Here is a 16,925-nt window from a genome sequence, read left to right as displayed (position 1 = left end):
TTATTATTATTATTATTATTATTATTATTATTTAATGGGTCCCATAAAAGCAGCGTGTATGGGGTTTGAAACAACTTTTTTTTTAAACGATATGGTCTATGGTGAGTTTTTGCCCCCCAGAACCCCCTTTTCACAGCTGAATGAGTTTACATCCCAGACCCATAAAGCTAGGATGGGCAGTGTTTTTCATAAACATTTTTTGTTACACTAATTTAAAGTCTCTTCACATCCTGATTGCAATCAATAATTAAAGTGTTCTAAATTATATATATAAAAAAATCTTCTGTGGAAGTCTTAGGACCACAAAATGTTCATCCAATCATTACATTCAGTTTAAATAAATTATATGGTGGCCTGCCTGTCTATTGGGCATGGCTACTGTAGCAGGCTGAGCCAGGTGGGTGTTTAGCTGGTGTGGAAAAGAAAATTCCTATTCCATTACAGAAGTGCTTGCCAAAATTTGAAGACTTGCCAAAATACACAAAGATGTTGTGTTAAATTACTGGGGTCACACTTCAGAGCCCCAAATACGTCTGACACTCCCCTGGACATACGGGTATAAAAGGAGGCTGTTGTGCTCCACTCATTCAGGTTTGTGCTGAGGAGCTTCCTGGCCATTTTCAGCAGTTCAGAGTTGTTGCGTTGTGTCAAATGACTGACAATAGAGGTCCTATACTAAACGCCGCATCCAACTGAGCTGTGTTATGGGTTTGGCTGTGTAAGTGCGGACAGGCTGTCGCGTGCCAGGTAGCGGATACACTCAAGCCATGTCATAACCATCCCAGGGAGTTGTCCTCACCATGGGATAAGGCACTTCAGATTTATCTATCCTTTTCTGTTTTTTTTTTTTTTTAAACTTGCTGCTAAGCAGGCCTGCTTGTTTACATTGAGATTGTGCTCTCTTTCTTTGCAGAGAAAAGAAACACTACGGAGACCACATCTTACCTGGAGGGGAGGTTAATATGTGGAAAAAACATCCAATAGACTCACCTAGTGAGAAGTACTAGATAGGGAAAGGCCCCTGTGGTGAGCTCTACCTAATAAGTGAGAGACTGCCAGCCACAGTGACTGGTGACTGAGCAAGGCTCTGTCCAGGGGAAGACACAGTTTTCACCAAAGGGAAAGTGAACAGTGGAAAATACTGTTAGAGCCATAACAACATTAAGAATTTTGTAATATTTTTTCCTTATATTAAGAATGATTGTTTTCGATAAATGTGTATTTTGTGTTATCACGTGACTTTGACTAGTTTTATATGTATGATGTATGCGTAAGAAACTTTGAAGAAGAATACTGAAGGAAGGGATGGAACTAGACAGTCTTTGACCGTGAAAAATTTATGTTTTTGGAAATAGAATAAGTGTAAAGAAGTAACCAAAATACATGGGCTCACCTGAAAAGGGGAATTTTTCAGGTCACAGGGGTGTCCTAGGATTTGCCAATATGGCAAACTCACCTGGATGAAAGAGCGTCTCAGGGAGAGGAACAGCGCAAGTGCTACACCCAGCTAGTTACCCAAGTTGTACCTGTTATTAACCAAGACTCAGGACAAAAACAGCTCTACCCTGAGATAGTTGAATCTCACAAAGGTGTTGGGTGTAGCCCAGCCCGCAGCTCTACATATAACTACCAACAAGGCATTATTTGCCAAGGAGGCTGCAACACCCATGGTGGAGTGAGCCCTCACTCCCAGGGGACATGGTATACCTTGGGCTTGATAAGCCAACAGAATGGCATCCACAATCCAGTGGGCCATTCTCTGTTTGGAGACAGCCTTCCGCTTCTGCTGTCCTCCAAAGCAGACAAAAAGCTGGTCAGATCTCCTAAAGCTCTGTGTACTGTTCAAGTATATGTCATGAGGCATCACTTGCAAATTCACCACTTGATCCCTGAAGGAAGAAAAATCAAGTCAATTCAAGTTACCTTTATTTATATAATGCTTTAAACAACACAGATTGTGTTAAAGCAGCTTTATAGTGTTAAACAGGAAAAACGTGTGCTGATAATGCAACAGGACAGAAGAAAACAATCAGTTTATCAGTTAAAGTCAGTTCATTGATGTGTCCACAGCTAAGCAAGCCAAAGGCAACAGTGGCAAGGAGCAAAAACCTTGTGAGAAACCAGGCTCAGTCAGGGGGCCAGTTTTCCTCTGGTCAGATGAAACCCACATGGTGTGGTTTAATTTCAGGCTACAACACACGTCAGATTGAGCTAGTTAGTTGACGAGGTCTTCACAGGAGATCGCTGACATTCAGGGCTGTAGAGGTCGTCTCTAGGTGCTGGTCCACCATCTGGACTGGATACGGACTGGATCCAAGTGACTGCAGTGACCACCTGATCTGGATACGGACTGGTACTGGGTGGCTACGGTGACCTTGGAATAAGAATAAAACAGACTTATATTAGCGTAGATGCCATTCTTCTCACAATGTAACGAGTACATTGGGTGTTATCGGAAGTATTCCCAATTCTGGTTGACCTAATTAATGCAGCCTAACAATCCTGTAATGGATTTCAGTTATAGAAAAGTGATTGTGTGTTATGTGTATGCCAGGTTAAAGAGATGGGTCTTTAAACTAGATTTAAACTGACAGAGCACTGACCCAACGTGATAACGTGGGTCTTCGCCTCAGAAAGAATACTACGCAGCGAAAATGTGCCACTTCAAGGCATATAGCAACTAGTAGAGGTGGCTCTTGCTTGAGTGACTGCATCCCTCTGAATTGCTCCTTGTCCCGCCCAGGGGCCAGACATGGAGAGTCCAGAGGTCTGGAAGCAGATGTCAAATTGTGCCCTGCCCCTGAGAAAGAAGGGGGGAGACAAGCTGCAGGGGGCCCTGCCAGAATACCGCTCTCCCTGGAACGTGATTTCAACCGAGAGGGACACAGGAACGCAATTTCAACTGGGGATGGAGTCTCCACTTGCCACAGAGCGTAACCTGTAGCAAGAGTGAGTCCGCTGATTGAGGTTGCCCGGGATGTGAGTGACTCGCAGAGTAGTTGCTGCTGACACTAGAGGAGGAGATGGAAGGTCAAGGTGTGACGTGATGTAAGTAGATACCACCCTGGGTGTTTATATACACCACCATCACACTACATGTGCTTGCCCTGGATCAACAGTCAAAACCTCCTCATGGCTAACAGCACAGCCAAAAACTCGAGGCAGTTGATATGCCAGTGCAGTCAGGGCCCTGTCCAGCGTCCTTAGGTTCTGTGCTTGTTGCAGCCTCTATTAATCCACTGCTGATGCACCCAGGGGAACTCACTGCATTTACCTGGGCATATGAGGAAAGAGACAGCTGAAATGTGCCATCAAAATCCAGCAGCGTTTGGACTGAGGTGAATGGATTCAAGTGAAAGCTTCTCATAAACGGAGACGTTCTACTTTGGCTTTGTAGAATAAAGCTGAGTGAGTGGAGCATGCCAGCCTGCTTTTATACCTGCATATCCAGGGGAGTGTCTGGCATGCAAATTCCACTCATAAATTCTCATTGCCCTTTTCTGAGGTGTTTGGGGCTCTCAGGTGTGACACAACATAGTAGTGACTGACAGATAGGGAACTAAAGTTATTGTGACATTTCAATTTTAAAAACTTGCCCCAACATAAAATGATGGACCAGTATATATTTTCATGATGATATAATCCCCATGCCTTTACTGTGTGTTGACGCCAAAGGTTTTTCTTTGTCAGCAATAAGTTATCCACATTGAAATAAAGATGCTAAAGGGCGCTTCTGGCGTGACACAGATTTTCCTTGGACTTGCTGGAGTGAGAACGGGTTTCACCTATGAATGGTATACAATCCCATGAGTATTATGCAACACATGCTTGGTAAAACTGGTGCTTTGTAGGGGAACTATTGCTAATATTACCTGGAGGAATACACAAAGTCCAATTCATCAAAATGAGTTTCTGCAGTTATTTGTCTATATCAATGAATAGCCTATATAAAAATAATTTTATAAACTTAACAATTTTTCTACTCTATAATCGCATAGTCCAAAGATGTTGCTACATTTATAAATGTATAGATTTACTCCTGCCCCCTCTTTTTTTCAAGAGAGAAGGGTCGCTCCATGATTTAAAGTCCCAAGATCAAGAGAATGATCCAATATAAATATGTCTGATGACTGGTAGCATAATGTCATTCTGGCAGCTTTGGAGAAGGTAGAGTATAAACCATGTGTTTCCTCTATTTTCTGCTAATGATTTTACTGAAATGACTGTAAACTATTTTATTATTAGTTTCATATTAATGTCAAACAACATCTAAGACTTTTTAGTTATTAATAAATGTAACTGGAAATTATATCATTATTTAAAAATTCAGTTATTTTGTGTTTTTATAACAGTTCATTATCACTGCCAGATAACATTACTATTATTATAGATTATATTAATGAACATCGAAATATTTTTGCTAGTTCATTCAATGTGATTGGAAATTAAATCTTCATTTGAATATTTTCTGTTATTGAGTGCATTTCTATAACAGTTCTTTATCACAGGTGACAAAATCCAGACAGCAGGTATCATGAGCTCTATGCAGTCAGATCTGCAAATGTGATCTTTGTTTGTCCTGTAAAATTTTTCATCAGTGACTTTTCTAATATGCAAAATACTATTATGTGTTCCTGTCTTTAGTGTATGTTGTGACTGTTTTAGGGAATTCATGTATCATGTGTGTCATATATTTGGCCCGCACACTTCACAGCCAAATTTTAAATAATATATATATAAGCTCGATACCATAGAGCCCCCCCACATAACAAATCCCAATTTAACCCCTGGAGAAGGGCAATTAGCTCCTGAGCGATAAAGCTGCTGAATTATACTGAATAGACCTTATAGAGGGATGCAATGATAGGTGTCATATTCCTATAGGTCAGTGATCCCCAAATCTGGCTCGCGAGATACAATTTCCTGCAGAGTTTAGCGCCAACCCTATAATCAAACAAACCTACCTGTGATTTTCTAACGATCCTGAAGACATTGATTAGCAAACTCAGGTGTGTTTGATTAGGGTAGAGCTAAACTCTGCAGGAAAGTGGATCTCGCGAGCCAGATTTGAGGATCACTGCTATAGGTGGACGTGGATCAGCTGAGAGTTGAGAGCTGAGAAGATCAGCTGATGCACGCTTGACTGATGTGACCTGCCAGAACTAACGCTATGCTTGATTTGTGTAGCTACTGTTTTAATCCATTAAGCGATCAAATAATCTGCATTATACTGTGTAACTACAAAGTTATTGTTGCTGTTCAATTAAAAAATCCTACCCCAACATATAATCATGCATCAGTAGCCTATATACTTTCATGATGATAAAATCCCCTTAACCTTTGTGTCTGTATTTTGATGCCAAAGGTTTCTCTTTGATGGTAATGGGGTTTCCCTACTGGCCGTGTCGCAATAAAGATGCTACAAGGTGCTTTTGGCGTGACACTGAAATTGGACTTGCGACAGTATTAGGCGCCCTAGTAAGTGAGAATGGATGTTTAATTACTAGGGTGTCCAGATGTCCCGTTTTCCCCCGGACAGTCCCATATTTCAGCTCTATTTTTAGTGTCCCGTATTTAAAAAAAAAATTTTACGACTGGGAGATCAGAGCGAGTAGTAGTAGTAGTGTTCTGTCGCTACTAAACAGCCTAATAAAAGGTAGCCAAGCTCATCGTAAAACAAAATTACCATCCAATCACAATTTATCGATTAACTTGAATGACATACCAGAAGCGTTCTCACTCACACATGTGCACGATCAGTTCTATTGCACCAGAATTGTCAAATAGACGCACAGTTGTCAAAATGTCCATTGTGTGGAGTATCTCCCATAAATACAGTCGGTTATAGCTTAAGTGAACGTAAACAGGTAGGTGAATTTTATATTACGTCCATGCGTTCGGTCTTAAAGGGACCGCAGCCTAATTAAATACCTGTCTGTGTCATTAATGTTAATCAAACAACAAAAGATGTTAAATAAATGTATGCATGTTAAATAAACCTACTGTATTTGAAAAAAATATATATATATAGTTATTTTGTTATATAAAAAGAACAAAGAAGCAAATTTCAAACCATAAGACAAATAGGATAGTTGCTGCATTTGAAATGCTTCAAATGTTGACTACTGTATATATATATATATATATATATATATATATATATATATATATAGAGATATAGATATAAGACAAATAGGATAGTTGCTGCATTTGAAATGCTTCAAATGTTGACTACTGTATATATATATATATATATATATATATATATATATATATAGATAGATAGATAGATAGATAGATAGATAGATATAGATATATAGATAGATAGATATCATGAAATAAAATTTCTCATATCGTGGTCATATTGCTGGTCACCCTATTAATTATGCAATACATTATTGCTTGCTAAAACTGATGATTTGTGGAAAGGGAAACTATTGCTAATATAAATCAATGTAATCAATGTATTGCCTATGTAAAAAGGTTAAGCTGAATTTTTCTATTTTATAACTGCAGAGTCCAAAGTTTTTGCTACGTTTTCATATGCATGCCCCTTCTTCAAGTCTATAGGGAAAAGGGTTGATGCATGAACTAAAGTCCCAAGCTCATGATCTAATATAAATATGTCTGATGATTGGTAGCATAATGTCATTCTGGCAGCTTTGGAGAAGGTAGAGTATAAACCATGTGTTTCCTCTGTTTCTCTCTAATGATTTTACTGCAATGACTGTAAACAACTTTATTATTAGTTTAATATAAATGTTAAAGAACATCTAATACTTTTTATTCTTTAATCATTGTGACTGGAAATCAAATCAATATGGGAATATTGTGTTATTTTGTGTATTTCTATAACAGTTCTTCATCACAAGTGAAACAATAACCAGACAACAGGTATCATGAGCTCCATGCAGTCAAACTCCTCAACAGATGTGACCTTTGTTCGTCCTGCAACATTTTTTATCAGTGATTTTTCTAATATTCCACATGCAAAATATTACTATGTGTTCTTGTCTTTAGTGTATGTTGTGACTGTTTTAGGGAATTCATTTATCATGTGTATCATTTATTTGGCCCGCAGACTTCACACAGCTAAATACATAGCTGTTTTCCATCTGGCCTTTTCTGATCTGTGTGGAAGCTCAGCTTTGATTCCAAAAATCATAGACATGTTTTTATTTGATCACCAAGACATTTCTTATGAAGTGTGTTTAACAAATATGTTTTTTGTATATCATTTCATGAATCTGCAGTCTTTGACACTACTCGCGTTGGCTTATGACAGACTGGTTGCTATTTGTTTTCCTCTAAGGTATCATGCCATTGTAACCAAACCAGCAATGTTTCTGATCATAGGGGTGATGTGGATTGTGTCTGTCACATTTTTTTCTGTACTTGTAGGTTTGGTGAATAGAATCTCTTTTTGTAGGTCTAATGTACTTAATAGTTATTTTTGTGATTATGCCCCAATCTGTAGTCTAGCTTGTAATGATAATTCCATAAATATTTTGATGGGTAAAATTTCCTATGGTCTCCTGATTTGCACACCACTCATACTTATCATCATTTCATATTTATGCATTTCTGTGGCTCTGCTTAAGATTGCTCATGGTGCTGACCGGATCAAGGCCATAAAAACCTGCACCTCACATCTCATATTGGTGGCAATTTTTTATCTCCCAGTTTTATGCAATGTCCTTGCAGCTGTAACAACACCTTTGCATCCAAACACCCAGATAATTAACAATTCTCTGACACAGACAATACCACCTATGCTGAATCCCATCATATACACTCTAAAGACAGAGGAGGTCATGCAGTCCATAAAAGAACTGTACAAACGATGCAAAGTAAGTACAACTGAAGAAAGAAAAATGAAATGCAGTAGGATAAAGTTAAAATAATTACAGGTTTAATCTCATATCTTCTGATCAGTGTGTGAAACAGCAGGAGGTGGATTTTGCTTTCCGCAATATTGGTGTTGACTTTCATTACCTGCCTGAAAGAAACTCTTTGACTACAGATATTTGGTTAGTTGTTTCATCAGCTGTGATTACTCAACAAATATCTTATTTAACAGAGTTGATTGATTTTGTACTGTATGTAGATGTTGTAACAGCAATGGTGTTATAAATAGACAAAATATTTTGAAAAATGAAGTAAAGTTTCTGTAATTGCTTCTTTTATTCAAAACAGTTTACAAATAATTTGTCAAAAGTCTAAAAAAATAAAGCTTTAAAAATATTCAAATTTTTATTCAGTGATTTAATTTTAAGAAGTCAAATGAAAGTACATTTGCCTTACATTCCTTTCAATATAACACATGTTTTAAAAATTCTTCAGCATCATGTTTGTTATCCTTATGAACAGACACCTTGAATGAATCATTAGCTGGCATTTGTTCTGCTGATTGTGACCCTCAGACAGTTTGTGAATTAAATCTGTTTCTCTTTTCTTGAGACCCGAGATCATGTAATGTAGGCATGTGTTTCAGGGAACTAAATCATTATTGTAGCGAATCAGCTCATGGGGAAATATGAATAATTAACCATAACTAGTTATAATTAACTATTCATATTTTAGATCCGCTGTAGATATTTAGCTGACCTCTCAGGGTCAACCGTCTTGTCAATTCTAAGAACGTTAATTTCCTGGTTAAAGGAAATAACTTTCTTACTGTACAATTCTATAAGTTTGTAACGTAAATCTGCATGATTATTGACTCCGGTTATGAGTAAACAATGAACACGTCAAGTGTGATACAAGTAAGGTTTTATTAACTACATAAAAACTTAAACTAGTCTAACATACTACACAAACACATTAATCTATGTTTATTTAACTAAAGTAAAACAGTCAATACCTACAAGCAGTTACGCAACCCCATCACACACAGACAGTGTAAGGCCATATAACAGCATTCTGCATCTATGAACCCACACAGTAAACAACACATGATGGCAAGAGAGTATTTTAGTACTGCAACAACTAATTCACAAAACAGATTTAAAAATTGTCATGTAAATACTCTACAATTAATTTTATGATCAATTACCCAGGTCTGTGCGACGTGCCTGGAGAAAGTCCGCTAGTGATAGCACTGCTCAAGAAGTACGTGGCCCAAGTGGTCAACAAAATGAGAGAAGTTTATTTAACGTTTCAGAGACACTGACATGATTTTATATGGGTTAACCTACTTTTCCTGAGCCAATAACTTGCATTTGACTGTGATATCATTATTTTTAAATAATCTTTAAAAATAATTCACACAAGTATTTATATTTATCATGAAGGCCCATCCTGAAAGCGAGGGAATCTCTGCTCAGCTTCACAAACTTCACAAGCGTGTATGCACATGCACCTCAGTTTGTGTGCAACAAGGAAAATAACGCAACAATGTTGACTGAAATATATTTTTTATGAAATATTTGTTGTTGAATGTTACAATTAGGTTTGGGTCATATTTAATTGAAACATGTAACACTATTTTATAACATTTTAGTGAGAAGTGGGAACAGTAATGAGACTTGCTTGATTTACTCCCCTTCTTGCTCTCTAGGGAGTTATATAAGCATTTCTTCATCAACTAAAGTCCCAAGATTAAGAGAAAGATCTAATATAAAATTGTCTGATGGTTGGTAAAATAATTGCATTGTGGTGGCTTTGGAGAAGGTAAGAGTATAAGCCATATGTTTCGTTTCTTTCTCTAATCCTTTTACTGCAATGACTTGTTTTATTACCATCATTGTAATTTGTATTCTTAAATGCACTGTGACTGGAAATGAAACCATTTTTTGAATATCCTCTGTGATTGAGTGTATTTCTACAGATATAGCGGTCACAGGTGACACAAAAAGTCTGAAACGGTTATCATGAGCTCCATGCAGCCAAACTTCTCTGCAAATGCGACCTTTGTTCGTCCTGCAACATTTTTCATCAGTGGCTTTTCTAATGTTCCACATGCAAAATACTACTATGTGTTCTTGTCTTTAGTGTATGTTGTGACTGTTTTAGGAAATTCATTTATCATGTGTGTCATTTATTTGGCCCGCAGACTTCACACAGCCAAATACATTGCTGTTTTCCATCTGGCGCTTTCTGATCTGTGTGGAAGCTCGGCTTTGATTCCAAAAGTCATTGATACATTTTTATTTGAGCATCAGGTTGTTTCATATGAAGCATGTTTGGCAAATATGTTTTTTGTATATCATTTCATGAATCTGCAGTCTTTGACACTACTTGTTTTGGCTTATGACAGACTGGTTGCTATTTGTTTTCCTCTACGCTATCATGCCATTGTAACCAAACCAGCCATGTTTCTGATCATAGGGGTGATGTGGATGTTGTCTGTGACATTTTTTTCTGTACTTGTAAGTTTGCTAAATAGACTCTCTTTGTGTAGATCTAATGTGATCGATAGTTATTTTTGTGATCATGCCCTTATTTATAGACTTGCTTGCAATGATAATTCTATAAATATTTTGATAGGGAAAATTAGCTTTGGTCTCCTGATTTGCACACCACTAATACTGATCATCATCACATATTTCTGCATTTTTCTTGCTCTGCTTAAGATTGCTCATGGTGCTGACCGGATCAAGGCAATAAAAACTTGCACCTCACATCTCATTTTGGTAACAATTGGTTATCTCCCACTTATAAGCAATAATATTGCATCTATAACAACACCTTTCCATCCAAACACCCGGTTATTAAACAATTCCCTGACACAGACAATACCCCCTATGCTGAATCCCATCATATACACTCTAAAGACAGAGGAGGTCATGCAATCCATAAAAGAACTGTACAAACGACGCAAGGTGAATACTAATATAGAAAGAAGAATGAAATGCAGTTGGAGAAATTCAAAACAAAAATGACAGGTTTAATCTTAGTTTTTATCACCTGTGATCATTCAACAAGTATCTAATTTAAGTTGAATTGATTGACTGATTTGTATGTTTGATGTTGTAACAGATATATTGTGTGGTAAACAGGCCAAATATGTTTAGAACTTTTGGGGTGGAAGCTAGTAACATTGCTGTGTGATTGCTTTCTTTTGTTCAAAACAACACACAAATAATTGCAATAAAGATTCTAAATAATAAAGATTCAAATACATTATTCGCTTTAGCATGTAATATTTTTGGTTAAACAGTGAGTTTAAGGGAATCAGCTTTTTTTTCTTGAGTGATCCGAGATAATGTAATACAGGCTTGTTCTTCAGCAAACCAAATCATTATATTAGGTCTTATTTAACTAAATTAATATAGTCAAAAACAATGACAAATAATTACTAAACCCCGTCACAAAATATAGACAGCAATTTTCAGCATTTATAAACCCACCTAATAAAGTCGAAAGGAAACTATATGTACAAAAAGACGCAGGATACAACAGACCTATCTATGAGATAGCATTTTCATTACATAAATGTTTTTTTAAATATGTACACTAAATGTTTTTTTTTTAAATGTACTAACATGGTGTAAAAATAATAATAAATTTAGCTATTTGTACTTTTTCGACATACCACATACAGTGTTGATATTTTGCACATAATAAGAGTAGGATTGCATGCTATTATGTATTTCTGAATTCAGCTGCCATCAGTTACTGTAGCAGTCGGGATTTTTAGTGACACTTCCTGCAGGTTACAAAGTCACACCAGTAGGTGGCACTAAGTGACTGTCTGATTCATTAAACCGTCCTAAAAAGATTAGTTCAATAACACTGATAACACAATAACACTCCCAAATAACAGTCATTTTTTGACAAAGTTTGACAAAGTTTGACTGCATTCATCACACACGATGGATTGTTCAAATTCACAAAGGTTCCTTTCGGGTTGGCTTCGGCGCCCGCCGCCTTTCAAAAAATGATGAAAACAGTTCTTGAGGGTCTACCAGGAGTACAGAACTACTTAGATGATCTCATCGTGTACGGCCAAGATAAAGCTACCCATGACGCCAATCTACAAGCAGTGCCGACTAAACTCACGAATATTGGTCTGACACTTAACCGGGAGAAGAGCAAATTCGGCCAGAGCAGAATTCGATATCTAGGTCATGACATTTCAAAAGATGGACTACATCCTAACCCCCGACTCAGTTGGCGCCATTGCAAATGCCCCTGCACCAACAGACCTACCCTCATTACGGTCTTTTTTGGGTCTTACATCTTGGTTTAGCAAGTTCATCCCGAACTATGCAATGGTAGTAGACCCCCTGCGTGAGATACTCAGATCATCTCAGAATGGATTTACATGGACGGAGGCAGCGGATGTGAGTTTTCGTGGGCTAAAGCAGCTGTTAGTCCACAGCCCAGCCTTGGCTTTATTCGACCCCTCCTTACCAACATTCGTGTCCACCGATGCTTCAGATTATTGCATTGGAGGTGTCATCACTCAACTGCACCCGGTTCAGACAGAGCGTCCAATAGCATTTGCTTCTCGTACGTTGACTCCAGCTGAAAGAAAATACAGTACAGTTGAGAAAGAAGCATTAGCGTGTGTCTGGACAGTAGAACGTTGGAGGACTTACTTTTGGGGCAGGACGTTTACACTAAGGACGGACCACCAAGCGCTGACCACACTATTGGCCACCAGAGGAATGAACAGAGCAGGAATGAGGATAGCTCGCTGGTCGGCCAGACTCCTCTGTTTCAACTACAATCTGGAGTACAGACCAGGTAAATCTAATTTTGTTGCTGATTGTTTATCAAGATTACCGCTACCTGATTCAGATGCCGACCAGGGTGAGGAACTAGGCCTTATCGCGGAGATTTCAAAGGACCTTTCAAGAGCCATTTCTATGAAGGAAGTCCTTGAGGCGTGCAAATCTTGTCCAGAGTTGTCCAAGCTGCATGCCCAAATCACACAAGGCTGGCCTACAACACAGAAACAAATGGATCCAACAATCATGGCGTACTTTCAGGTCAGGCATGAACTAGCTAGGGATGATAAGTACTGTATATCATGAGAGAACAGAGATTGGTAGTGCCAGTTGCTTTGCGCTCTAAATTAATTCACTTAGCACATGAAGGACACCAGGGCGTGGTACGAACTAAGCAACGGCTAAGAGAATTGTACTGGTGGCCTCGTATGGACTATGATGTGCATTCAATTATTGCTTCTTGTTCCGCCTGTCAGTCATGTGACAAAACTGCCCGGACGTGCCCAGCCCCATTACAGCCAGTGGACCATTTCAGAAAGTTGCAATAGACATTGTAGGCCCGTTTGAGAGAGCCACACATGACTGTCGTTTTGCTATTACGATGGAGGATTATTATCGCAAGTGGCCGGAGGTTGCATTTACCTCAAATGTTACAACCGACACAGTTACAAAGTTTCTAGCATCTGTGTTTGCGAGAGAAGGTAACCCACTCACGTTAGTCAGTGATAATGGTCCTCAGATGACTTCTACTGCATTCGCTGATTTCCTGGCTGAAAGAGGAATAAAACACATTCGTTGCGGAAACAAGCGGTCACAGACTTCCTCCAAAATTACAGAGCTACCCCGCATACAACCACAGGGGTATCACCATTTGAACTGTTAAGAGGGAGGAAGATGCACACAAAGTTAAACACTCTGTCAGCCACAACAGCTCAGGGAGAGGAAGTGCCATTGGGCATGCGTGACCGTGTGCAGTGAGTTCAACAAAAGACTAAACAGTATACAGATCAGAAACGTGGCGCTAAACCACCACCCTTCAAGTGTGGAGATCGTGTACGTGTAAGAAAACCAATGCATGTACCAAAGGCTGGAAGGAAGTTCACTGTTCCTTTGTCAGTGGATAAGAAACTAGGACCAAGCACTTATGTCTTGAGCGATGGAAAGAAATGGAATGCAGCTCACTTGTCTCTGGTTCCAGAAAACACTCAAACTGCATTAGAGAATGCTCAGGTTAACCCTGGAACTGAGAATGTTGTGCTTGAGCCAGTTAGGAGTACACGGGATTGGCAGCCTCCTGTGTGGTTAAAAGACTATGTAGCAGAGTAAGGGAAAAGAAAAGAAGAGAGAATAAAAGGAAACACTAGTGTAGGAATAGAGAAAGTAATTGAAAACATTTGTTGAATGTGTTCATATGTTTATTAATTTGATGTTATAAAACACCAGAAGTAAATTTTTGGTTTAAAGGCAGAATTTATAAATGGATTGAAATTAGGCTGAATAATCCCCTTTTAAGAGTTTATTTTCTAAAGTAAGAGGGGAATGTTATGTCCTGTGTTAATGTTCATAGATTACAATACTGGGCCAGTCCACTAGAGGCTGCAAGAGTTAATGTTCTGGGGTTGAGAAGGAGCGAGAAGAAGAGAAAATAAAGAAGTGTTGGTAATGTTGTGAACTAGTCATTCTCTCGCCTTTTAATTTCTTTCGTTACGAGTTCAAGCCATTACACCTCTGTTTCTCTCTAATGGTTTTACTGCAATGGTTGCTTTTATTTTTATTAGTTCAGTATGATTTTATCAAAGATTATCCAACTGTTTTTTTTTTTAATCAATGCTCCTATTACTGAAAATTAAACCATTATTTGATATAGTATATATATATATATATATATATATATATAGTAATATCTTGAATGAACCATTAGATGGCATTTGTTTGAGATCAGGTGATTTTTTTCTTGAGAGTGATCTCAGACCATTTATTACAGGCTTGCATTTCACATGGCTTGATTTTTTTCTACATTTTTAATCTGACACATTTGTTCATAAAATTATTCTAAAGATTATTTAATTTTTATATGTTGTCAAATGTGATTTATGACTTTTGGATCAGAGAGCTATTGTCCATTGAATCAGAGTGCTGTCAATCACAGCCTGATTCGCTGTATGGCAAGCCCTTTTGACTTTTATTCATTCTCAGGATATGAATTCTTGATATCAACAATTCAATTGCTGCCTATTGTAGCCTCTAAATTTGATAATGCTCAACAACACGTGTTGTCAATGCTTTATAAAGCCTTTTTTCCATGTCAATAAAGCTACTTGAATCTGAATTTGCCAATCACTGATAGCAATGTAGATTTGTTCAAACAGGAGGAAGATACACATCTCGACTACAATATTTAGTAAAATCTCCTTAAAATAATAAAAATATTAAAGGCAGGGTATGTGATTTTTCAAAAACACTTTAGAAAACTGATTTGGGCCGAACAGCAAAACAAACTTGTAGCCAATCAGCAATAAGGGGCGTCTCTACTCGTGATGTGGAGGAGAGAGGTTTCAGTGCATGGGACGGACATTAGCGAGGAAAACGTCTGCGGAACGATAAGGCAAGACGTAGGACACGTGTAAATATCGGATCAGCTTTCCAGCGCTGGAGAGAACTCAAGGAGCGGAGGCCTGCGATCGAACGCCGAGGTTGCTTTGTTTTTTCTCAGTAGGTGAGTAACACCGTGTCTACAACAGCTAAAGTCTGCCTACACTGGACGCGATCAAACGGCCATTGAAAACCATTTGAAATTTGTGTCAGCACGTCATAAATAGAACCCGGCAGCAGTTTTCTGTCGGGGATTTGTTGCGCCGCGCTGCGCCGCGCCACTCATGTCCGATGTAGACACGGTGTAACATTGGTTTTGCTTTGTTTCACAGAACTAATCGTTGCCTGGGTTGCGTACGTATATGTGGGGCGGAGCTATCAAAATAGGGGCAAGACCCTTTTGGGGTAGGGGCGTGTTTGTTTTGGTGATTTCAAATATCAACATTGGCTACCAGAAATCGCTTACTCTGCCTTTAAAGAAAAATAATATTGAATTAAAATCACAAAAGCACAAATATATATTTGTTCTCATATAACTCTGTCTTCATTCAGTTGTATGTTCATCTATAAGTGTTTGGGCTGTTTAATATTAGGATTTTGTTTAAAATCCCCCACCACGGCCCCACCCTGCAACATCAAGCCACACCCCCCCAGATAAATTATGTTCCTTGCAGGCTATGCCATGCAGGCTTGTGCTTCAGTGAAACAAATGATTATTTTAGGCCTTGTTTGTATAACTAAATTAATATAATCAAACTCTATGATAAACAATTACTTAAACCCAGAACATAATATAAACAGCAGTCTGTACAATGACACAACAGATTTCTAAATCTACAATCTCACCTAATGAATAATGCCAGACGGAATACTCTAATGTGATTTTATTTTTGTGAATATAGCCTTATCTGTAAACTTGCTTGTAATGATTATATATTTAGCAAATGTTAAATAAGTATTTGTTTAACAAAAGTAAAAGTACATAACTATAACAAGCAACTACATAGACCCATCACACAGTACAGGGATGATATATCCTACAACTATAAACCCACACAACTATCCACCTTATTTTTCATTGTGGAAGTACTGTGAAAGTGAAAGACTTCCGGTTCATTAGCCGCTGTATGAAAATAGTGAGTAGAATAACAAAGTGCAGAAAACAGTAAAACTGTTTGCACTACAAACCTCTGTGTTCATAATTAAGATAATACATTAAAATAATATAGTAAGACACACCAGATTGTAATCTCAAGCAGCAAAACGAGTTGTTTTGTACAGCTAAAAATAGCTGGAAGCAAATGAGACTGGAAGCTTTGCACATAAAATTTACAAATGGCCACGCCCGCTCTTACGGGAAAAATAAGGTGGATAAACCAACAAAAGGAAATATCAGATGACACGACAGTATTTTAGTGCTACAACAACTAAAGGATAAAAAAGACTTGGTTATGAAAATAATTGTCAACTAATTTTATTATAGATTTAAAAATATATATATATTTTTTTTATCGAAGTCACTGCAGAAAAAGTGCATGACCCAATTAGTCAACAATAGGGGATAAGTTTATTGAACACTGCAAAGAAGCACATAAGCAAAAAGATTCCTGTCAGGTGCTGCTGTTAAATGGGCTTGAGAGGTGTGTATCTCGAGCG

The 16,925-nt window shown here is 38.0% G+C and overlaps 2 protein-coding genes across 2 annotated transcripts; both read left to right on the top strand.

Annotated features, from left to right (window-relative positions):
* Nucleotides 1-6,899: 6,899 nt before the first annotated feature.
* LOC107579166 (olfactory receptor 1C1-like) lies at nucleotides 6,900-7,904 on the top strand. The gene has a single exon (XM_016265030.1). The coding sequence runs from the start codon at nucleotides 6,900-6,902 to the stop codon at nucleotides 7,902-7,904; it is 1,005 nt and encodes a 334-aa protein (XP_016120516.1).
* Nucleotides 7,905-9,872: 1,968 nt separating this feature from the next.
* On the top strand, nucleotides 9,873-10,883 carry LOC107579158 (olfactory receptor 1-like). The gene has a single exon (XM_016265021.1). The coding sequence runs from the start codon at nucleotides 9,873-9,875 to the stop codon at nucleotides 10,881-10,883; it is 1,011 nt and encodes a 336-aa protein (XP_016120507.1).
* Nucleotides 10,884-16,925: the final 6,042 nt, after the last annotated feature.

Source organism: Sinocyclocheilus grahami, unplaced genomic scaffold (genome assembly GCF_001515645.1).
Source record: "Sinocyclocheilus grahami isolate Dianchi unplaced genomic scaffold, SAMN03320097.WGS_v1.1 scaffold32.1, whole genome shotgun sequence".
Lineage (NCBI taxonomy): Eukaryota > Metazoa > Chordata > Actinopteri > Cypriniformes > Cyprinidae > Sinocyclocheilus > Sinocyclocheilus grahami.
This window is presented reverse-complemented; position numbering and strand designations above follow the sequence as displayed.